Source organism: Aphelocoma coerulescens, chromosome 6 (genome assembly GCF_041296385.1).
Source record: "Aphelocoma coerulescens isolate FSJ_1873_10779 chromosome 6, UR_Acoe_1.0, whole genome shotgun sequence".
NCBI lineage: Eukaryota > Metazoa > Chordata > Aves > Passeriformes > Corvidae > Aphelocoma > Aphelocoma coerulescens.
Window position 1 is genome coordinate 9,321,870 of NC_091020.1, and position 24,487 is coordinate 9,346,356.

The 24,487-nt window shown below is 43.0% G+C and overlaps 1 protein-coding gene across 11 annotated transcripts in view; it reads right to left on the reverse strand.

Moving 5' to 3' along the window:
* GRID1 (glutamate ionotropic receptor delta type subunit 1) overlaps window positions 1-24,487 on the reverse strand; it is a 557,084-nt gene that overhangs the window by 480,553 nt on the left and 52,044 nt on the right. For 9 of the 11 annotated variants that reach the window (XM_069019125.1, XM_069019126.1, XM_069019132.1 and 6 more), the window contains one exon: window positions 14,710-14,865. In XM_069019125.1, coding sequence (XP_068875226.1) covers window positions 14,710-14,865 — 156 coding nt within the window. Of the gene's footprint in view, window positions 1-14,709; window positions 14,866-17,050; window positions 17,130-24,487 lie in introns of those variants that run through there. The other 2 variants (XM_069019130.1, XM_069019127.1) reach the window with 1 other exon arrangement.

Below are 24,487 nucleotides of genomic sequence, written 5' to 3' on the forward strand. Positions count from 1 at the left end.
TCCAGGCCTTGTCAGCCCAGACTGCTTTGATGAATGATATAAACAGAAGATGAAATAATCACTCACTAGGTTTTCAAGCACTGAAATGCAGCTATTGAAGATTTCTAGTCTGCATTATGACAGTGGAAGTCATGCTTGGCAAACAAGCCAATATCTGAGCTTATAGTTGTCAGACATCCTGAATTCTTATCTTCATTTGGTATTTCTCAGGCTTATACCTCCAAAGACAGAGGGTTCTCCTCCTTCACATTGTATTTCCCTACAGAAAACGACAAGACTGGCAAACTCGAGGGGGTCGTTCCTCTGCTTGTCAGCACTTAGATAAAGGCTTATCATTCAAGAATTCCAGTCAATTTTTCTAGTCTTTGTAGCCAGCTAATGATAAGAGAAACCCTCAGTACTACAAAAAAAGAAAAGATCAGACTATTTTAAGGAAAATAAACATAAGCATGAGGTTAATGACAATGAGCATACTGTCATTTTATGGCTGGACTCAATGATCTTAAAGGTCTTTTCCAACCTAAATCCTTCTACAATTCTGTATTTATGTTCCATGCCAGGGGGTCAAAGCTGGAAAGATCATTTGCTCACTGACTGTAATTCTCTGCAATCACAGGAAAATACAATAAAGGAGTCAGTAGCACATGGATCCTGTGAACACCAAGGACTATTTCCTAAATCTCCTACAACTAGTTTCAACCTGTGGGTCACAGACCAACCTAGGCAATTAAGAAAAACAACCTAAAAACCAACAACACCACCAAGTTTCAGTAGATTTAAATGATCAATGCACTTAGAAACTTTTCCAGAGGTACAGAAATGGAAAAAATTTGAAAACAACTGGTCTACAGCCAGCCCAAAGTCTACAGCAAGAGCCCAAAGGCCAGAACCACACCACCACTCAAGGGAAGAGCAGATGAAATTCAAGCTATTGTACCAACCCCCAACAATATTAAGAAATATTCTATGTCAAGTAGTTCAGAAAACCCTGAGAAACAGATCACAACCAACAGAGCGCAGAGAGTGAAAATGAAACAAGCAGCAGTTCTCCACTTATCTCACCAAGGAGAAAAATTTCTTCACAAGTCCACATCTTGTTTAACCCACTTCTGATTTAGGCAAGTGCTGTGGAGTGATAATAGAATTAACCAAGAGGTGCACCAGGCTAATTTACCAAATATCACTTCCTCTGGTACTTCGGTGATCAAAGGATGCCAGCAGCGAGAAGGCAGGGAAAGAAAATAAGGAATGAAGCTAAAGACTACCACAGACCTTAAGCTATCTTTCAAGAGGAAGATCCCTTCTTGGGCCCATCTTGTGTCAGGAGAAGGCATGAACTATGTGATAACACTTTGTGAGCACTGGGAAGAGGAACTCCAATCCCAATGATACACACAGTGGTCACAGAGTTTTGTCTTCCTTACTATGTTGTACAGATCAGAGCTTGGAAAATATATTGGGACTCCCATTTCTCCTCACCTGACTATTTTCATTCACCAGCAACCAGAGTTAAACTTCCACTATTTAAAACTTAATCCAGGATCTCCATCCAGAAAATCAATTGACCTTTCTCTGTATCAAGATAACTAGTAGTCTCAACAAGTTTACTTTCTATATAAATACTTTTCTATAGAAAAAGAGATGAAATTAGTTTCCTGTTAAAATCTCATCAAAAAGAGAATATAATTACGAGGAGAATGGCATAATCCTTTTTTAAGCCAATATATCCATCTTGAGACAACCATCAATATACTTTAGAACATTTCAAGCAATTTTATCAGCATTTGGGAAGGAAAAAGAATGCCTTGAGGCCAGTCCTGTCAGCAAATATTTCCCATCATTAACTTAAATCTCAGTATTATTTCAGATGATTGCAATGTAGGCACAATTTTCTAAAGCAGTGTGAACACTCTACTACATTGATGGCCACACTTTTCCCACGTGAACCATTAGTGCAAATACGGATACAAAGGTAATTAGTAATCTTTTGGGAAGTTCACAGGCACATTTCATATTAACAACCTCTCATGAAGAAACTCACAGAACTTTGTAAAATTAGAATTTATGAGACCAAGATCAAACTATATCTTTATTTGATTCTATGATTTCATAAAGAAAATGATTTTGCAATACCTGTTAGAAATGCTAAGATAACTTGACTTTTTTTTAATACATATAATATCACCAGAAATATTTAAAAAAAAAAAAAAAGAAAAGAAAACAATTGCAAAGTTCACATATATACTGAATTTTTTTCAGGAGCAATTTCATTTTCCCTCATGCATGTCTATTGGAGACTTAGTCCAGCTTCCTCAGATAGTTTCCATCTTATCAACAGTATCATAAGCTTTTCTTCAATTCTCAAGCTATTTATTAACATTGTAATAACATGCTAAATCTTGAAAATACCCCTTAAAATTCTCAGCTTCAAAGTGCATTTTCCAAAGGCCCTAGGATATATGACTATTTCCCAGTTAATGTGATAATCTGACAAGATATTTGCAAATTATACATTCAAAATAGCCCTGAAGAGATGAAGATATGACAGAACTTTCTAAACCTATATATTTATTTGTATTTCCTAAGTCTGATTCACCTCAGCAACAAAGTATTTCGGATCAGATTTAAATGGCAAATAGATGTGAGCCTTTAATTTGCCTTAAGGCACTTTTCAGAGGCACTGGAGCCAGCAGAGCCTTCCCAACTGTTGCTGTGCTGTTCTGCACTCAGAAAAACTCCTTCTATTTCTTCTTCAACCTCAGACAGAGCAATCTTACCTTATTAGTTCCACTAATTGTCCCAGAAAGCAAACTGAGCAATCCAGGCTAAAACCTTTTCCTGCCTGTCCTTTGATCATCTCGTGACTGAATTTAAGTTGAATTTAGCCAGGTAAAGTGTTGTGTGTATATAAGATACATATTTTTCTCCAGGGCCTTGTTCAGTAGTTCTCTGGGCTCCTGTGCTGCATTTCACAGTGTATGAATTTTACAGTTAACTTACACTCCATGCACAGGTTTTGTACAGAGGTAAACTACACCCCTGGGCAATTTAGCAATGCTACTTCTGTAAGAAAAAAAAGAAAAAAGAAACCCAACTTCCTACATTGTAAGTCTGTCACAAGTTCCAGACTGTAAGTTTTTCTCTCTTGAAAGCCCAAAAGAACGCATCATTTTAAAGCACATTTTCTCTTTTTACAAACACAAGAGATCTAAAAGAATTTGATTCCCTATTAATTACCCCATGTCACAGCTTATTCATCTATTCTTCTGAGAAAATATATTTCAGAACCAAAACATGACACACATCCTGCTCCAAGCCTTCCTCTTACAGCATCCTTTAGATGTGCCACTTCCACTGAGTCAACACAACCACCCACAACTTCTCAAGGCAAGAGTCAAAACACCAGATTACAAATAGTCTCCCTGCAGGCCAGCAACAACAAAAACCAGTTGTCAGGATTACTAAAATCCAGTTTAGAGCCCCAGTGCCACCGTGCAGGACATGAACTCCCATCTTTGATCAACACCTATTTCTTGCATACCCACCAAGTACTTTTCTTCATGTTGAGCTGCCCAAAGTGCAACATTTCTTTGGAGATAATGAACACAAGAAAGAAAACACGAATACCTTGAAATTACGACAGTGCATAATCTGCCTCAGGTTCACAGAAGTTTTAGGAAGTCTGGTTTTTGACCAAACTACCATTTTAGTCTGAATGTATTTAGCTACTAGCATTGCCAGAATGCCCTACAGCAAATACAACTGACCACTGCTGTCATTTCTTTTTTACATTCTGGATATTTTGCCATTCTTTAGAGCTATTGGGATGTCCTGAAGAAGCAGCTGTGGCTTCTTGTCCATTTGTGCTCTCCATTTCCTTATAATGTCAGTGATAAACAGCTTTAAAGGTTAAAATCTAAAATAAAATGTTTTTAAGAGACTAAGATTACCCTTCATATCAGTGAAAGCAGGATGAGAGACTTAATTCTGTAATGCAAGGCTCACTGCAGCAGGTAACACAGAGGAAGCTACATGAAACTTCAAGGCTTCCCCTGTTGGTCACTGAATGGCAAAAAGTCTTCCAGAGACACTTTTCATTTCCATAATGCAATTCCACTTCTTGTAATGTAAATGAAAAAGACAAAACCTTAGTTTTGTCATGTAGATATAGTAAGCATTTACAAACCTTAGAATATACTCTGACAAAGCATCTGTGTAGTACTGCCAACAGATGTCATCACAATGATTAAAATGCAATGGAAATAAAATAATCCAGTAAATCATAAAAAGCATTTCCACAAAATCTATTGCATTGAGCAGTGGCAGGGAAGAGGGAAGTATGGGGGAACACCATCCTGCCAAACAAGAGAAGACAGGTAAAAAAAGACATCAGAATTTGAAGAAAAAATTTATATTTACAAACCTCACCAGGAGGTAGAATGATGGACCTGCTGTTCATACAAAATGGGGCATGGTTAAAAGTGATGAGGTGCCTCTGAAAAGTGCAACCACAGACAAGAAAGTCTGCTCAGCTAACTGCTTTTGAGAAACTCGAGTTTTAGTTAAGAACTCCAGGCACAAAGGGACCAACTACAACTCTACAGTCCCTGACTTGGCAATAAGAACAAACCAAATGGATAACAGAGAGACACCTTCCTGAGAAAAATACTGGGTTACCGAAAAAAGCCTACTCAAAGAAAGAAAAATGACTTTTGAGGCTTGCAGATTTGATTCTAAAAGAATCAGGTATCACTAATTACATTGCCCAGATGACTCTGAGTTTCATCTGACATTACATTATATTTTTAAACAGCAGTTTGAAAGCAAAGAGGACACACCATGGTCACAAAAATGTAAACTGCCCTCAACACATAACAATGCATTAAGCTTTTATGAAGGGGGGGGGGGGGGGGGGTGGTTAAAGGCAAAAAAAAAGCTAGGTAGTGCCGAAACAGGAGATAACTTTTCATGTGGACTATACAACCCTTTGAGGCAGATATGGGCACTCTCATGTCAAGCTGTCCTGGGCAAGTGGCTTTCTACAAGCTGAGGCTTAGTCAACCTCAGCTTCTGCTACACCATATCTTTCCCCATCTTGTCCTGTGAGCAAAAATTCCTTTTCTCCTCTTGGAAAGTGAAATGCCTTGCACAGGCTGATTATTTACAAAATGATTACTTGCCTAAGATGTGAAACTTCTGCCCTTCTCCAGCCTCTTTAAAAATCCAGACCCATACTGTGCAAACACCTCGCTCAGACCATAGGAGGAACAAGCTTTTTCTATTTCTGTTTGGGTTACTAAGTCCTACCTATATCAAAAACACTGTCACTTCCAAAGTAACTGAAGAACTTCAGGGCAAAAGCAAGCTGAAAGGAAAGAAAAGAAAAATAAAGTTTCAGTAAAAATAAACTTAAAGCAGATAATTGGGTTGCTCCCTTTTATTTTTTGTGCACTTCAACATCCAGGCCCTCTATGGTTTGACCCTTGAAGACATCACATCCTCAGTTCCTTTTCTCTAAGCTTCTCAGATAACTGTTCTCATTCCAAAAATACTCTCAAATAGGATAGAAAATGGGCAAATCATCAGTCTTTTCAATTAAAATGCAGCTAATATTTCATACAAGGTAATGCTCAATTTACACCAGTTTACCTCGGAGTTCTAAAGCATTTTTTTAAATCAATGTAAAATTAAGTCAAGGGTTTGCAAACATGCAAAGACACTGAGAGGCTCTGTCTCCCATAAGCCAACTTCTCCTTCCACCATCCCAAGTCTGACCTTTATATAGGAGCAGAGAAGTTAAGAAGACAAAGGGCTATGGAAATGCTCTAGATCATTACACAGTTTCTCTACTGGAAGTATTATCAAGCAGCAAATAATTGGTGTTTCCTAAATATCTTGTAATGTATAAAGCAGGGTCATTTACCCACTGACAAAGGCAATTCTCATTAACTTTAGAAACGTTCAGTTCTATGGAAAATCCTTTTATTCAATTTCTAAATAAGAACAAACCAGATTGTCAATGAGATTTCGAGGATATTGAAAGCATTCCATCAACAATGTTACGAGTTACAATCACTAAGACTCAGATAAGTAAATTAAAAAGCAGAGGATTAAATGACTAGACTGAGGGATATGATAGTTAATGAGTCCCTGGCCCCACTGGGAGTTTTTGGTTTGAGATTGGTGTGTTTATATGAGCAAAATTAATTTCTTAGATATGATTCTGTTGACTATGTGGGGGAGAAATTGCTTTCTTACTGTCCTTTTACTCCCTCTATGAAAGGTTGCTAAGGGAATAGTTCTCAGTAAGGTCAAGCAGTAGCAACCCTGCTGTGTGTTTTAATGCAGCCAAACACCACTTGAAATTAATGCTTCTTAGTTCTTTCTACCTTTAAGGACTAGTTGTTAGTGCTTTCCAGTTTTCTTACTACATAACTGAATACATAATAGGCAGAAAGGAAAAAAATGGACAAGCACAACAGGGTCAGAAGAAAGGAACTTCACAAAAGCTGTGCTAGTGCAGACAGCCTCTTCCTGATAAGACAAACCTTTCAGGCTATAAAAAGCACTCCAAACCCACAAACGTGAACACTTTTTCAAACACAGCAATCAAGTCTCCAAATTATAATTAAATGCAAGCTATTAGAAAAAATATAAAAGAAAGCCTTTCAACATAGTCCGCATTTCAGATATCTATTGCCCTAAAGTCATGTAAATGAAAGAAAACCTGGCATATTAGCATATCATTATTATCTGCCTTTGAAATTATTACAGATCTACATATGATATAAAATGAGGTTCTCAAAATGTTGTATACTATTTAACAATCTCACTTCAATTTTCTTGACAAGAATCCTAATAAGAAAGGAGCTACACTAAGGATCAGCATCAGCTGCTCCCTGTCCTCAGTTAAGAGCGAAATGGAAAGGGTTCTCAGGATGACACCAAGGATTTCAACCTCAGACTTGACACAGTTCTGTGTAAGGAAGTCTGCAGGACTCGGATGTGCCCTGTGCATAAAACATGTCATTCCTCAGTCTGAAACCTGACCGCTTTCAACAGGTTTCCAAATGGAAAGGACCACACAGAATTTCCGTGTGTAAGAAAAATCACTGTGAGTATTATTACATCAAAAAAAAAAAAGCAAAACAGAATATGTAAACCATTTTTCAAAATCATCAACTCAAATAACTGAAAATTATGGAAAAATCTCTTGCTAAGAAAAAAACCAAAAAAACAGAGCTCTGTGGACCAATTTTATTCTAGCAGAGCACTTTCAGAAAAACACAGACATTTGCAAGTTTAAAAGAAAAAGTTACATTTCCTACAATTACAAGACTCACACAGCAGCATGTTTCCAACAATCTAAGTAATATTTTTTTTTCTGAGGGGCAAGTTGAAAAAACACCTCTAAGCATGAGATGACAGAGACAAATAAAGACACAGCAGGAATTCCCCTCAGAGGAAATTTATTACGAATAAAAGTATGAGAAACATTTTGATCTTTGCCTAAAAAAAAGACTTTGACTATGGCTGCTCTGAAATGACAAAAAGTTACATCTGAAGTAACTGTTTCAGCTACAGTCATGGTGTGCCGTAGTCTTACAGTCGGGCAGTATTATAGCTGTATAACTTGGCTTGGAGGCTTTGTTTTGTTCTCCTTCCAGTAAACAACTGTGGTAAGCCACAGTTTTAATAAACATGATGACATCCCCTCTGTTCAAGGAACATGTAACTTTAACTACTTTCACTGTATGGCTCAACCTTTAGCATGATAAATCCCATCAAAATATTAAATTCATCTCATTCAGCAAGTATGAAGATGTAAATTAAAATGTAATACTTAGATAGTCAATCCCCTAATCGTCTCTAGCTGGAAGATTCTGAAGAGAGAAAGGCTCAAGGCATATTCCCTGCTGGACACATTACAGTAAGTCTAGCAATTAAATTATTTGTACAGGGTATTTGGGCATGCATGTATATGCATATATCCCGATTGTATTTCACAGTTCAGGATCCTTTTCTTGAGCCATTATTTTAACTAGACCAGACTGAGGAGGTTTTGTGTACTCATTTCACATTTACAGATCCTCCTCCACATTAATGACTGAGAACAGCTGCCACAGACAAACAAAGCGCTCAGAAAAGTCTTTTCTTTAAAAAATAATAAATAAGAGAAACACAAAGAAAATATTTAACCCTGAAATACGTTCAATAACATTTTTATGAACACTGCTTATTTCTGATCTTTCAGATAATTTCTAGCATACCAGTTAATGATGTAGCATATTTTCCATAATGAAATCCCAGAAAAAGGAACCCAACTGCAGCTGCTTGGTAAATGAGCAGGATCAGCAGCAGGATCAGTGGGAAAGACCATTGTATACTGAAAAAGAACTGTAGCCTAACCTGCAGCTAATTTTCTATATGAGACCCTTAAAATAGATGGGTCACCCACACCTAACATGGAAATAAAGATATTAGCAATTAGAAGAAAGAAGAAATGCATTTAACCTGCTATGCAGATGGAGGAAGTAAAAAAAAAAACAACAAAACAACCCTTTCAAACTAAGTCTTTTAACTGCAAAGCATGAAAATAATAAGGCATACCCTGTCATCCTACAGCAAACAGGGACTGAGATGCCTCTCATGGCCTTCTCTCCACTCCCAGACTCTGCCAAGCTGGGGCAGGACGCTGTGCTCTTATCAGGTCCCATCCACACTGCTGGTGTTTCCACAGAAAGCCTCTTGCTCTGTGGGGATGTTAAGCTGTGACCCCACAGCACATCCTTGTTCCCCTGAGTGCCTGCAGCACCCGACGTGTGACACTCTCACACCGAGCTCTGGGCCCCGTCCCAGCACGCACTGATGGGAGCCCCTGCAAAGGCAGAGCACGTGGCTGGAGTGGAACTAACCCCAGTACAGCCTGGGAAAACACCTAAACTGCACCAGGGATGTGCTGAAGTGGGACTGCCTCCAAAAGTACCAAATATTTTGCACCTGCAATTAAACTGTGACTAGAACAGAACAGCTGTTGGCTACCAAGTAACAAATAGCAAGAGGGATGAACCAACAAAACAAAAGTGGATATTGGGCTATAGTCTGCAGCTTGCTGCCATCCTCAGCACCAAAGGGACTCCTTCATGGGCTATCAGCTCCTTTCCTTCCTACTGCTTTCAACGTAACAAAAACACAATACTAAGAGATGGACATTTTAATTTGCTGTTTTATTTAGCTCTGCAAACACTCTTGTTTATAATACACCAAGACATACAACTATAGAGCACAAAAACAAGCACAATGAGATGACAATGTCACAGATGTCTTCACTGTGGCAGTCCTTAATAAGTCATGGTCTGATCTCAGAGGGCCCAAGGAGGTAAAACTGTTAAACCCATTCACCCCACTGAGCAACAGCTTTTAAATGCAGAGAACTAGTAGAAAAACCATGTACTTGCACAGCAAGGCTTCTCTGACCAAGGGTGGGAATCCCTACCTACACTTTCTGGTTGCCTTTTATAAAGTGTTGAAAGCTGATATTAAACCTAGGATAAAAAGTATGTAACAATATGTGCTTTTCCAGAGAGTTCAGAGTGCACCTGTCAAAACTTCCAAACAAGACCCTGCACTCCGATGAAAACAGTGTGAAATCTGTGTTCAAGCATGGAAGAAGAGCAGATAAAGGTAAAGTTACCTGACAGTGAAAGACTCAAGAGAAAACACTGAAGAAAAACTGACAGTACATCAATATAAACCAATCCTTTGCCATTCTAGCAGATGAGATTTCTTTTTTTTAATGCTTTACTTGAAAAAGCTAAGTACAGCCTATAGTTTCTACCTATGCACCCAGTACCCCAAGCCAGTGCAGTCAAATCAATAAAGCCTTGTTTCTTGGGGTTATTAAAAACAAACAAAAACAAAACAAAACAACCTAATAATTTGTACATGTAATATTTCATTAATAACTGTAAACAGCAATGGAGCTGCTGAGTCTGGTTCTACAGTTCTGCATTTCATCTTATTTGATCAGCTTACACCTTCTCAACAAATAAAACTGCTGGAAAGCAACTGTGGTTGTAACATTAAATTTATGTGCTGAGACAAGGTAGATCAAGAACCATGTGCTGATCTCTTCTCCCTGAGATCTAGTGGTATGATGTGTGGGAATGGTTCAAAGCTGTGCCACAGGAAGTTGAGACTGGACATGAGGAAGCATTTCCTTACTGCCTGGGCGGTCAGACACTGGAATAGCCTTTCTAGAGAGGTACTTGATGCCACAAGCCTGTCAGTGGTTGAGGCATTTGGACATGGCTCTTAACAACATGCTTGAACTTTTGGTCAGCCCTGAATTATTCAGGCAGCTGGACTAGATATTGTTGTAGGTCACTTCCAACTGAAATAGTCTATTCTGTCGGTTCTATTTTATGTCAAATACATATCATTACCAAGTGCTACAGACTATAATAGCAGATTGCATTCACTCAATGGTATACAGCACAGACACCCAAAAACTCAGCAGCTCTGAGTTGCTCTGAAACCACAGCAGTGCGTATGGGACTGACAATAAACCCATTTATGGAACACCATCCTTGCTCTCAAACCACATTCTGATTTTCCAAATTTGTTCTGGTTTCCAGAACTGACAGCGTTTTAACATCAACAAGCACACATACAAGGCCTCCCAAATTAGAAACAATTCATTTGAAATTGCTATGCAGAGGGAACAGCAAGTTTCAGCTCCAGGAAAACTCCACAGATGTGTAAGCATCATCCACTGAGAAACAGGGGCTTAAAGTTTTGCAGTTTCTGAGTAACAGGCTCCTTTGATCCCTTCTCCTAAGGGCTCTACAAATGTTAAGTATTAGCTTTCTCGTATCCCAGTTTTGACCTACAGCTAACTATGCCCCCTTTGAAAGCAACATTTTAAAAACTTACAAGTCTTGTTTGGGTTTTTTTAGTTTAAACATGCCATCGAATTTTCAAGCCCATCCGCAAACCTGTTGGCCACGCATGTCATGCACACAGTCCCTTCTCAACATTAATGACAGGCTCAGAAATCCCAATTTGAACTGAAAGCATAGAAGTTTCTCATACCTTTGAGCTTATTTGAATCCTTGAATCACAAAAAGGTTACTAAAGTACTAGTTTAAACACACACCACACACAAATAAGCACTTAACTGAAACTCAGCACATAACTCTTTTGGAAGCAAGGATATAGTTTAACTTCATGTTTGTCATTTGAGTTCATTTCTCTAAATCATATGAAAAGAACAATGATTCCCCATGTATATTGCCTCCCGTAACAGTCAGTGAGAAAATAATTTTCCCCTCAAGTAATTGCCATATGCATAAAAGCAATATTCTACAAAATCCAATGACTGCTTGCAAGGGCAGACAACATAGCCCTGTTTTATGCATGCAACCAGGATCTGTTCACTCTTTACTGCTTCATCCCTTGCCACTGGAGTTCCCTGCACCCATTTGCTGCACTTTGGTATGGAATGTTTGATGGGGCCAAAAAAATCTCGTTACTTATCGGCACAACAGGATCTTGTTTATGCAATGAACATTGAAATGAATGACAAAGGAGGAAAAAAAATTTATACTTTTTTTAATTGCAGTTTTCTGGCACCTGACACAACCATTAACATGAGTGTCCACCAAGTCTTTGAAGAAAAAGTATCTCTGAATTTTATTTACCTATTTCAGTCACCAGAAACTACCACTTATCTTGCTATATAGACTTGCTATAGTTTCCTTATCTCACTACAGCAAAGTCCTTAGAGCTTTTTTATTTTTCCCCAAAATCTAACAACAGTTCTCAGCACATCCCAGCACTGAAAACTACTCTGTATGAAAAGCAAAGTACCTTCTCTTTGGCCTTCAGTTCTGTGAATGCACTGCTCCTCCAAGAAAACCGTACTGGTACTACTCTTCTGTGCTTCCTACCCATGCAGATGTTCTCCAACTGCACAGTAAATGCCAGGAAAAACACATGCTAAAAACTATCTCCATCAGTAATTAAAGCCTTGTCATTGTGTATTAGACATTGTTACGTGGAATAATGACTTGCCGCAATTTTACCAGCACAATACCTTGAAATGAAGGTCCCTGATTGCAACACTCTTTTAAAAGGATTTAAGGATAATTTACGATGTCCTCTTACAAAAACCATGCAAAAGACACTTCCAATAAATACAATATTTGTGATTGGTTTGCTTGCATGAACTATTCTGGTGGTGATATCACAATCGTCTGGTTTTATTCCAAATTCGTTTTTACTTGTAAAAAAAGTTCCATCCCTGTGAAGCTAAGGCTGGTAACGTTGATTTCCATGGCACTGCTTGGAAAGATGCTGCAGAAGAATAATGCGGATGTCAAGGCATTTTATGTAGTGGCAGCGAGATTCTGTGAGCAGTCTGGGCAGTGGATTTGCTCCAGGTTGTTTTGACTAATACATGCAATATTTTACCAAAATGAGCAGGACATCCATACAGTGAGATACAATGAGATTTTGAATAGCCAGAACAACACCAAGTAACACTGGGTAATGAGACACTGCTCAGTAAGAACACACCAGCAACTTGTACATCCCATGGATCATTCTGTCTGCATGGATGACAGTTTCAAAAGTAGGAAATTAAATCTTAAAAAAAAAAAGACCTGACCTGAACCAACAAAGCAAGTCAGGAAATTGAGCAAAGTCTGACACTTTTCTTAGGCCTCCCATCATGGCAAGCTTTTAGTTGCAGAAAGGATCATTCTGCAGTCCTCCCAAAAGATACCTTGACGTGCCTTAATGAAGCAGCGATAGAGAACAAGTTCTTTTTGGAATTGAGAATCATCAACCACTTTCTTAACTCTCCAGTATGGTATCAGTTCATCAAAGAGCAATTCGAACTGCAACGGGCATATGAGCCCTGAAAAAGTATCTTAGAAGGGACAGTAGAAAACATCTTTATTTACATATATTGAGGTAGCACAAAGCTCCTGTACCAAAAAAGTTGAAAATCTGACCAGACTCTTTCCTGTGGATACAACACAGAATTTCAATAGAGCAAATTTATTTTCATAGTAGTCTTCATAAATGCAATCCCAATCTTCAAGGTTAGCAAATAACTCAATTAGAAAATAGTATTACTAGACCAAGAAGAGTCCTCCACTAGGTCATGCTTTCCTGCTTTTAACAAAACTGAGCAAAGGGACCCCATCCACCAGACTGTCCACTCAGATCCCTGAGCATTCAAAATGGTTTCATACAGTTTTACTTCTGAGAAAAGACATTGTTGAAAGCCATTGTTCAGCCAGCCAACTACTGTCACTTCCATGAATATGAATAAGCTCCAATATAGGACACCCAGTTTTTGGAAATGTAAGAAGATCCAATTGTTCAGTTATTCTTTGCCAATAAATCAACCCGCCATTATTTAGAGATTTTTGTTTTCCTCTGGTGTCCGAATATGTGGCTGGAGTCTCATTTTAAAGTCCCTTTCTTCCCATTTTCATAAAGATTTTTTTTCATAGCACCTTGCTAAGTTTTCAGAGCAGCAGAAGGAATCCTACTGCCAATAGGATGAAGCCCTTGAAACGACATATACTGCTGTTTCCCCTGGTAATATTAGCTAGCACCTAGTCTGAGGAAAAGAGAGAGCAGAAGAAATTGTTCTGAGTTCACAAAAATTAACATTTGGTATAATTTTGTAGCCATAATTTGCATGTACACAACTTAGACATAAATACATATGGATTAATGCAAATTTTCATACTGGGAAAGATTCACTGTGCTCTGTAAAACTAAGGGTAAGGCTGGTGATGAATCATTTTTTTTTAATATTCTAGTCTGGATATATAAATAGCTCTCTGTTTCTAGAATAATTACTACTGAAAAACACAGCTTCTTAAATAACCTAGGCCATAATTAATCTTCGCTTCATTAAATCACAAATAATATCTTTTTAAAGTCTTATTTGTAAAGGCAAGCTGATTAATTTAAACGTTTCCCTTTTGCAAAAAAAAAAAAAATCTAATTGGAATGATTTACCATCGTAGCTACTTTTCAGATCTTGTGAGCTCTGGGAAGGCTTTCAACCGGCTCCCTCACCCCTTGCCCAGCCCCCCGAGGGAGCTCCACGCTCACGCTGCCGCCCCAGCCCTGCCTCCCCGCATGCTCGGGGAGAGGTGCCGGCTTGTGCCCCGCACCTTCCGCGGCAGCTCCCGCAAGAGTCGAGCCCCCTGCCCGGCCCCTCCGTGCCGCATCACCCCCTCCCTCCCTGCGGGCGGGACCCTTCGCGTGCCCTGTCCCGCCGCGTCCGCGCGTGGCCGTGCTGGTGGCACGGGGGCAGCGGTGCGACCGTGGTCCGGCCTTCCCTCCGCACTGGCGGAGCCAGGAGCGCTGTGGAGCCCTCCATGCCTTGTGCTCTCCTTCCCCGCGCGGCTGCCGCCCCAGCCCGGGCTGCGCACGGCCGGGCACGGCTGGGTTGGGCCGGGCACGGCGCCGCCGCCGCTGCTGCACCGCGCCGTCCCTCCCCTTTCCTTGTAAGACAGCGCCAACCCCTGACCGAAGAAAAGTTTCCAGCCGAGCACCAGGACAGGTCCGGGCAGTCACCGGCGCTCCCTCCCCGCCGGTGGGACGGGACGATCCTCCCTCAGCCCGTCCCCTCCACGTACCCAACCCGCCCACGCCGTGGGTGCCGCCCGAGGCGCTCACCTTCCTGCACCGCATGGAAGGGGTTGTTGGCTTCTATGAGCTTGATGGAGTAAGTGATTTTCTCGCTCTGGAGGATGTCGTCATTGAGGTTCAGATCCGACACCGCCTGCTTGAACACCTCGTCGTCCTTGGCAGCATTGCCTTCGAAAATGGCACCTGATGGGAGGAAGGCGGCAGAGGGTGAGGAGGGCTCGGCCCGCCCACCCGCCGCCCCAGGACCCGCGCTACCCTCTGGGATGTGCAGGGCTCAAGCCGGCTCGCACGGTACCGGGTGGTGCAGCCCCGGGGACACCGGGCGCCTGTGGGGCCGGGCCACACACACGTGGGCGGCCTCGTCCCGGGCACGGGGAAGCGCAGCATTTCTCCCGGCCACTTCTGCTCCACCGGCATTTACGGAGCCCTGAACCAGAGCCACGGCGGGGTGACGGACTTGCTTCGCCAGTGACGGGAAAAGGAGCAGGCTTGGAAACTCCACCAACTTTTTGCTCGCTGCTCGCCTCTCCCTGGGATGCTGCCTTTCGGTCCGCGGTTTTATTGAGGCTTACAAGCACACACGAACGTGAAGCCAGGATTTGTGTCCAGTAACCTGGAAGCTTTAATTTCACTGTCCTGTTTATGCAGTTAACTTGAAAACATCTGGCGATGTGTGTTACATAAAATCCCTCTCTACGGAGCGTGTGTGTGCCCACGCCAGGCTTACTGCCCTGCTCTACGCGGCGGTGGGAGATCTTTAGAGCTGGCAAAAAAAAAAAAAAGCAAAAAAAAAAAGCAAAAACGTTATTCCCCAGCCTGGAAAAGTCCTGCTGATTCACACCGTGCGTGCCTGTGGCTTGAGCCTCTGTGCACTGCCCGTGTGCATCACAGCTCTGCACACAGCAGCTCCCCGCTCCTCCCCAGCGGACCGCTCTTTCTGCCAGCACTTACTTAGCAAACAGCACTCGGGCTAAAGTTCGTGCGGGGAGAAGCCGAGGTGACACCGTCCACGCGCAAGAGAAGCGGAGCCGAGAGCGAGACCCGCGGAGGCTCCGTCACACACACTTCTACTTCGGCCCTTCCCCAAGGCCGCCCCGCCGCCGCCCTTCCCCCCCGCGGGGCTGGCCCCGGTGCCGCGGGGGTCTGCCCTGCCCTGGGGACTGCCCCTGGGCCGGAGTCCCTCGCTGCGGTCAGGGCTGACCCCGTCTCCTTAATGGCTCCGCAATGCTGTCTGCCTTGGCTGCGCCCCCAGGCTCCGGAGGCGAGCGGCGACGACCGGAGCCTCCTCCTCACCGGCCCCAGAGCCGTCATGCCGGGAAACTTGCTACAGGGCTGGTTCCCCTTCTCCCCTCCCCTGCCTCGGGTCGACACGGGACTTTTCTCCCGTCTCCGTGGAGCCTCCCCTCGCCAGGATGGCTCCTGCCCCGGTCCCCTCCTTTTTCTGTTCTCCTATCCTCCCCGAAAGGCTGGTGGGAATTACGGCTTTTCATTTCCCGGCCGTACTCCCGTTTCCTCCTCTATCATCCTCTACAAGTGATTCTCTCCCCCCTCTCCACCCCTAAACATCCTCATTTTCGTTCCTGCTGGTACCTTTCAACACCAGCCAAAAGGTGACTGCAGAGCCTCGCTTTTGCTTGCCAGGCTTCCCGCGGACATCACCATGCCTTGCTCCCAGAAGCCATAAAAGTTCACATCAGCCTTTCCTTTTGCCTCTTATTCATCCCCCTCTTCCTCCCACTGCTGATACAGCCTTCTTGCTGCCCAGGGGTTTTAATGAGATCTTATTCAAACCACAACAGTTGCGCGCATAGACACACACACACACACACACACACACAGAGAGCCGCTGCAAAGCTCGCCTTTCTAACCCTTTCCCAGCCAAGTTCCCCACTCCGCCCCCCGCATTCCGGCTTGGCTGACACCTGCTACGGCAGGGGATGGAAACCAGGGGATTATCTCCCCAAAAGTTTTCCCTGCGAGCACGTTCAGACTATGCCTCTCTCCTGCTCGGGTGATGGGGGCGGTTGTTTGTTTTCGATGGCGAGGAGGCGGGGGGTGGGGGGAAAGAAAGCCTTTCCACGCAAACAGGTCCAAGCACAGACTCCCCAGCCACATGGGAGACCGCAGCGGCGGCCCCGGCGGGTCCCCTGCCCGCTCCCAGCCCGGCGCACAGGCGGAATTTCGCCCCTAACTTTACAATCGGGGGCGGAATACAGCTGTCTTTCTCCCATCCGTCCTCCTGTCTCTCCGCGGAGTTGGGTTCCACCGCTGCCCGTGTCATTATCGCGGCTAAACGAGACGCTTCCTTTATATATTTATTTATCTACCGCGTCCCTTTCCAACCCTCCCCCCCCGCTCCCTCTCTTACCAATGTGGATGATGGAGTCCGCCCGCACCGAAACGCACTGAAATATCCAGGGGAAAAGCCAGAGCATCAACACTTCCATTTCCAGCCTCTCGCACAGCACATCAGCCCGGGTTTCGTGGAGAGACAGGGGGAAAGAAAAAAAAAAAAGGCGCAAGGGCAGGTGGAGCAAGGCAGCGGGCGCGGGGGGGGGGGGGGGGGGGGAGATGCCCAAACACCTCCCTCTTAGAAAAAAAACCCCAAATATCCCCAGCGCCCCAAGAATTTTCCAAGATTGAGGGAAACGGGCGATGAGGAGGAGGAAAAAAAAAAAAAAAAAAAAAAAATCCGGGGCTAGAAAATCACGGAGGTAGATCCCGGGTTGGCAGGCGGCGCGGCGGAGCCTCCAGCGCTCGGTGTGTGCCGGGGCGCCGGCAGACCGCGAACTGCGGAGCGGCCCCCCCGCCGCCGCCGCCCGCCCCCCGCGCCACGTGACTGCGGAGCCTCGGCGCTCGGTGCCGCCGGGGCACGGCGCGGCGGGCGGGCAGCGGGGCGCACGGGCCGCGCCGGGGCGAGCGCGCTGCGCTGCGGGGAGCGCCGAGCCGGGGCCACAGCAGGGCAATTGGCTGCGATGGAACAGATTTAGATAGAGCCAGAATTGTATCTATCCATATATCTCTTGCTATATAATGTATGTCTCCCCGAGGAAAGGGGTAGGGGACCGATGCTCGAAGCGCAGGGATGCGAGGCGAGTGGGCAGCTGCCGGTTGCCGGGCGCAGGCTGTTCCGCGGGGCCGCAGCCCCTGCCCGGAGGGTGCCCAGCGCTGCGCGGCCTCCCGCAGCCCCCGCCCGGCCCGGCGCCACGGGACGCCCCCGCAGGTAAGGGCGCGGGGCTGCGCCCGCTGCCGCTCCTCCAACTTCAGCGACCGGGGGCGGCGCGGGGGCACCGCGCCGAAGCGGGCGGTGGGGGGAATGCCCCTTCCTCCTTCCACACGCTCGAGCCCGGGACGTGATCCGTGTTTGAGGAGTGAAATGGAAATACGAGGTTTTTACCCCTGCGCTGGGGGCGAGGTGGTAGGGAAGAAAAGTGGTACAGCAAAACCTTTTCTTGTTTTGTTTTGTTCTAGCTTTCAATGAAATCTAATTCATAAATTGGACATGCTCAGGCTCAGAAGACTAATTCATCCCCTAAAACAAACGCATCAGTGATTGCAGGCACCTAAACGTGACAAGCGTCTCAATATACCGAGGATCCAGAGAAAACAAATTCATTCAGGAGCCCGATACGTAATTAAAACTACTGCCAAGAAAATGAGTTGAGAGCAGGATGTTACCAAGATTATTAAGTTGCGGCGGGGCTGAGGCACACGGACCGCTATAGGGGTACATACAGATACATCAGCCTTGGGGTAACGGGAGGCAGAGCGATTCCTGGAGGTCGCCGTCTTGCAAGCGCAAGCCTGGTTACAGCTCGCCGTGGCCTCATCCTGCTCCCGGGAAGGGACTGGCGAGCCCGGGGGCTCGGCGGGGAAGGAGCGGGCCCCCACCGCCTGCTGAGCCCCGGCAGAGTGGCGACAAAGGGGCCGGCGGCGCCCGTATCTCTGGCACTGGCTACAGCATCCCTGTCATGTGTATTCAGCACACTTTTAATAACCATCACCTGTACGTGCGCTAGTAAATGCTCCCGATGCTGAGCATTGCTTGCTTGCAGGAGCGATCGCTGCAATGTATTTTTTCAATGTAGAAAGCATTTTTTTCATGCAGGGCACAGTACGGCAAGAATTGCTCAATACTAAGGAGTAGGAAATATAGATAAGGGGGCTGGGGATGCAGAAGGGGGAGGGAACACACAGTATAGATGGAGCAAAGTGAAAGGGAAGGCAGCTGAAATGGAAATGATATGAACAAGAATCCCTGTTGATCCACATGCATCAACGACCTCCTATTCAGTGGTAGTTACAAACACAGCACTCGAACAGGAAAGAACAGGGGTAAATAAAACAAGATATGCTTTTTAAAAATAAATCACTTGTTAACTACTCTTACTTACAGTCCTTGTCTTAAATATGCAATTTCACACTGATCAATGCAGAATGATATATACTATACTCTGCATTTCACGTAATAAAAACACTTAATCCAGATAATTGGCTTCTGGGACAGAGATCAATAGAAATGTTCCTTATTTGACTACGTTAGCAAGTCAAAATTAATTCTAATTTACATTTGCCTCAAATCAATATGCACTTAGTGACTTACACAGGCTCTTTAAAAAGTTAAGCACCTATATTGACCAGAGTCATATATATGTCAGTAACAAGTACATGTGTGGGAATTAGAGAGGGGGAAAGTGTTACTGCAGAACCAAGTCTCTGACTTTCATAGAGGAAAGGAGGCTAAATTTATTTGTGTTTGAGAAGTGCTTTAGCGTCCTAGCCTAAAACCTGTAGAAATATGCAGCTATTAATCCCACGATTTATGCAGGCATCCAAACATCAGTTATAGTTGCACTCCGAGCACTTGGGAACAGGCTTGCCTCCTACTTCTCCTACTTTAGTTTGTACAGCGAGGTCTTGACCTCAGCTGGGACGCCTCTGGGTGCTATTTTAGTAATAGTAAAATAGTAATATAAAATATTAAACCTCTAAACTCAGTGGATTGGACAAGTTACAAAATTTCCTGGGAAATCCAAGAGTAGTGCTCTGAATGCAGAAAAGGATCCAGTCCCAGCCAAGGGCAGGAGAGGGGAAAAGACAAGAGACCAGAATACAGCAAAACAGACCAACTGAAATAGGCACCAAAAACAGACAGAAGGCTACAGTCAGAAGACAAAAACAAACCAGAAAAATGCACAGAAGAAATCTCAAATGCTGCAAAATCTGACATGTAACATGCAAAGTACAATGAAACCTAAATGGATCCATCACAGTAAAAAGAAGGATTGCAGCTTCGGTAGCATCTCTGCAAGATAAAAAGATGTCACATCAAAACTTCATTGCATCTGGTTTTAACTCAGGTTGCATTACCTTTTCTTTCACGTTATTTGCAATTTTTTTTCCCCTTTCTCCTCTCCTTCTACTCTTTTTTTCTAAACCAAAAAAAATCCCAACAACTTTGGCTTGGATTATGTTTTCATAACAATTACTTCTTCTATGATTTCCCCTCCTTCAAAAAAAGCTATCAATGCTACATTTCTAAGCCCAGTATAAATGAGAGCTCTCCTTTCAACCCTCCCATTTCTTGTTTGCAGTCAGGGGAGTGCTGACACTTTGCAGTGGGTGTACATTGTTTAGGTGCAGCAATTGACACCACAAGGCCAATCCCTTTGCCAACACTTTGGATATTAAGAATGTTACAAGCTGCTGTGATATTCCATCAGCATCATGTAGGGGACAACTCATGACACATTATTCCACAAGGTACCACTGGATTTATAGTGCCTGCAGAAGAATGACAGCTCAACAGAAATAGGCTAGGTAAAAACCCAACTCAAGCGACAGCCACTTGGTCACAGTTCAACTCTGTGGCAACAGATGCGATTCTGTGCACACCTCAGAAAGCTCTTACCACCTTTGCAAACCACTGTGGTGATTTTAACTCGTGATATTGCTGTGCTTATTTCTGTTGTCTGAATGAACATAGTATGAAATCTGTACCAAGTGGGTTTTGCTACAAGAGAACGGCTGGAGTAACACTCCAAAACCTACACTGCAATTAGAAACATAGAACTTCCTAGAAAGGCAAACTGAAAGGCTTGTGCAGTGCCACACTCAGAGCCTTGTGCCCAGGGCTCTGTCCCTCTGTGCTGCCATAACAAGAATGAAGCACATTTTGAAAGACATCATCAGAACTATGGCTGCAGGATATGCCTCGATCTGGAAAGCACCTCACATTTACAAAACTGCTTCATAAGCAGGAGCTCTGCAAGACCATAACACTGAGACTTTTATCATAGCCTGTATTCAGAATAAATGGAAGGCTTTAAGATTAAACATTTCTTGAGTCTTCTCCCAAGTTTCACCCATTTACTATAGCTAAACTGAGGCTTCCCCACATAAAAGTGTGTATATATCTATTTGTGTACATGTAGCAATGATTTATTCCTTCTGAAAGCAAACGGAACTCCTCCTCTGTATCAGGTGTAAAGATGCAGCTAATACCTCCAATTGTTAGCTGCTCAGTCTGTGGAGTTGGAAGAATGAAAACAAAAAACCTGAAAAATATCCTAATACACAACATGGTAACAATCTCCCTCCTTCCCCAATAGCCAAGATGTCTACTGTTAACACACCCACAAAAAAGTAAAATTTCTTACTCTAAAATGCCATGAAATTCAGCAGCTGTGCTTCTCTCCAGAAACAGTACTGCAAAACCTCAAGCCTAACTTTGGAATTAAGTTTGTGGATGCTTATGTTTAAAAAATCATTATGTCATTCTCCTGTGGTGACAGCCCGAGGTTTCAGTTGCTTTATTTAAGCTTCCTTTAGCTTATTGGAACCACCTTTTCTCTTTTCATGGTTGATAGCATAGCATGAAAATCTTGCAGGAGTAAATGGACTAGAGTCTGCAAGAAGAGGCTGCTGAATTATAGAGTTCTTTGCAGGACAGTTGACATTCTTGATTAATTTGTTGTGTGCCTACTAACAATCTGAAACTTTGCTACAGTCAACACTTTATTTGGATTGACATGCCTTTTAAAATGCCATAAAGAAGGCAAAGCACTGTTATTTCCATATTTTTTACCTGATTTAATTCAGCAGAGTACACACAGCCTAGATTTGATTTAATTCATACTTATGTTTGCTTAATTTCATCACTTCAATATCTGTTGCATCTTGATAAGATTAATATATACTTCCCTACTCCTCTCTTCCAACTGTGACTTTTCACACCCTATTTTTCTTTAATGGGCATTTTCTTTACAATACACATGGGTCTTTATAGGCCTTTCCGGCCTCCCACATTTTTATAGTTGCATAAATGCACTCTTAATGTAGTGCAAGGCAAGTTGTATCAGTGTTGGTAAGTGTAATCACTATCCTGGCATTTGTATCTAATTAACACTTTGATTCAGAAGAAAAGGAATCTCTTTATTCACATTTTACTATCACCAATATGTGTTTTATTGAGAACTCTTAACACACAGATGGACCAAAGAATCCTTTGTTACTACTGTAAAGTGTGGGAGTGTAACTCCTAGTTAAAAGAAAACACCTTTCTCCTTCATTTGTAAGCAAGCAAGCCCCTTGCCATTATATCCACTGGACACTAACTGGAAAAGGCTAAAGTCTGTAAGTTTGTTTTCCTGAGTAGAGATCCTTCTTTTTTTTTTTTTTTTTTTAAGAAGCAAAGTAGGTAGGGTTGCCATCTTTGTTACAGCACAGTTTCATAAGAATGAAGGCTCTCCAAGTAAAAGTGTTTGTCAATTGTTTATAATTTAATAGTAGCCATATAATCTTTGAACCAACTTCACTGGCATTCATCTGAGAGAAAAAAGCAATTTACAAGATTCTCCAATATAAACCCATCTCCAGGGGAACTCCATTCAAAAACATCTTGCATGCCTCATTGATCCATCCACGTAGTACACACAGTCCAGTCTCATAAGCTGTTCAGTGAGCTGCCTATTACAGATAATAAGACATTGCTAGGACAGCTGTCCTCTGCCATCACAGCAACCCAAAGAGACAGACACATCCCAAAAGGAAAATCACAACAGGAAAAACCCCTGATGTCATTCCATGTGCAGCCTTCATAAATACATACTGACCAATCTCACACATAGTAACAAGCCAAGAATGACACCTCTGGTTTGCAGATACTTCACTGTGAATACATATCCCAGTACTTCCACTATTATAAAACTTCCCAACACTTGACCACAGAAATATATCCTTGCTTTGTTAGAGTCGATTGAAGCTGCAGGGTGGTTATGCCAGACAGAGGAAAAAGCAAGTTACTAGAATTTAACCTGCAGTTCACCTCAGCTGGTTGAAGACTTTGGAGAAGTCACGTTCCTGCTAGCTACTTCTCACTTTACCCATCTAGACAGTAACAAACCAGTAAAGTAGATACTGCTGCATGGTGAAGCAGAGAACCAGAAAAGTCTGAACACATCCATTTAAAAAGTTCTGCCCTCCAGCCAAGACACAGTAACTGATCTCGTGTTTGTTCCTACTTCACTGCAAACTCCACTGAGAAATGATGTAAGCAGAAATATTTTGCTACAAGCCAGAAACTTGAACGCTGCCCTTTCTGCATCTCAGGCAAAGAATAGGGACCTTTTCAACTGCACTAATTCAATCCTTTGCCATCACTAAATACTGATGGAGTTTGTGCGTGCAGAGTCCTTCTGAAAGCCTCACAATGGAAAGTACTCTAAGGGGAAAGCAATTTTACATTAAAGAAAAACCCTGATCTTTCTCAGCAGTCCATTCTAAACTATATTATGTTTAGTGACTGTCTCACAGTGGGTCACTTCTACCAGCAGGTAAGGCCTCTCTTTTGTCTTGCAATGCTGTGTCACGGAGTTGGTGGCTTGGGTTTGTTTGGGATGGGGTTGGTTTGTTTGTTTTCCAGTGTGTTTCTGCAACCATTAGTAAAAATGAGGTACAGAATTGGCCTTCTCAGTGACCCCATTAGCATTAATGGCAGTCACATACAGAATATATTCTCCCAGGGATCTGTGTCCTCTTTGGGAAAAGATTCCCTGTAATGGAGTTCATAATTCATACTCATGTTTCCAGGAAGGGTTGAAATGAAGATTTTTTTTTTTTAGCAGAAACACCAGCTTCTCATTGTATGCCTGACTTAAAAAATTATTCTACCAAAGCCTTTGCTTGTTGTATTTTTTGTCCCTTAACGGAAAGAAAAAAAAGGAAAGAAAAAAAAATCAAGCCAGAAAGTAGGGTAAAGTGTCATGGTATATCTTAAATTTCCTACTCAAAGAAGGGGATACTTTTTTAAAGGCAGTGCAATCCAGCCATTGGAGCAGAGGAGCCATGATTCCTGGGCTACATTCCCACCACAGTCACCGATTCATTTCATGACTAATTGAGTGGACTGTTGCATGAACATTGTATTCAGTTCTCAATTTAAGGGTGAACAAGAACATCAAGTTCCTTTCCTCAGTTCCTGCACTCAGTCAGCTGTCCTACTTCTCTAGGAGGTATAGGGGAAACACGGTAGGTTTATTTTTGGCTGGTCAAACAAGTAATTTTAAGTAATTTCAGGTTTGTAGATCCTACAGAGATTAGGAAAAAAACTATCTTATTTTAAATAATTTCAAACAGAAAATGCTCTTTATGGTACGTGAGACCAACCCATTCCACTTAACTGAGTCTGGATGCAAATTTTCAGTATCCAAGCTCCATTGTTGACCTGAGTGACAGGACTTTAGATGTCTAATGATTTCTTTTCCTTTCAATTTTTTAACCATGGTGGGGAGGGGTACGTGAAATG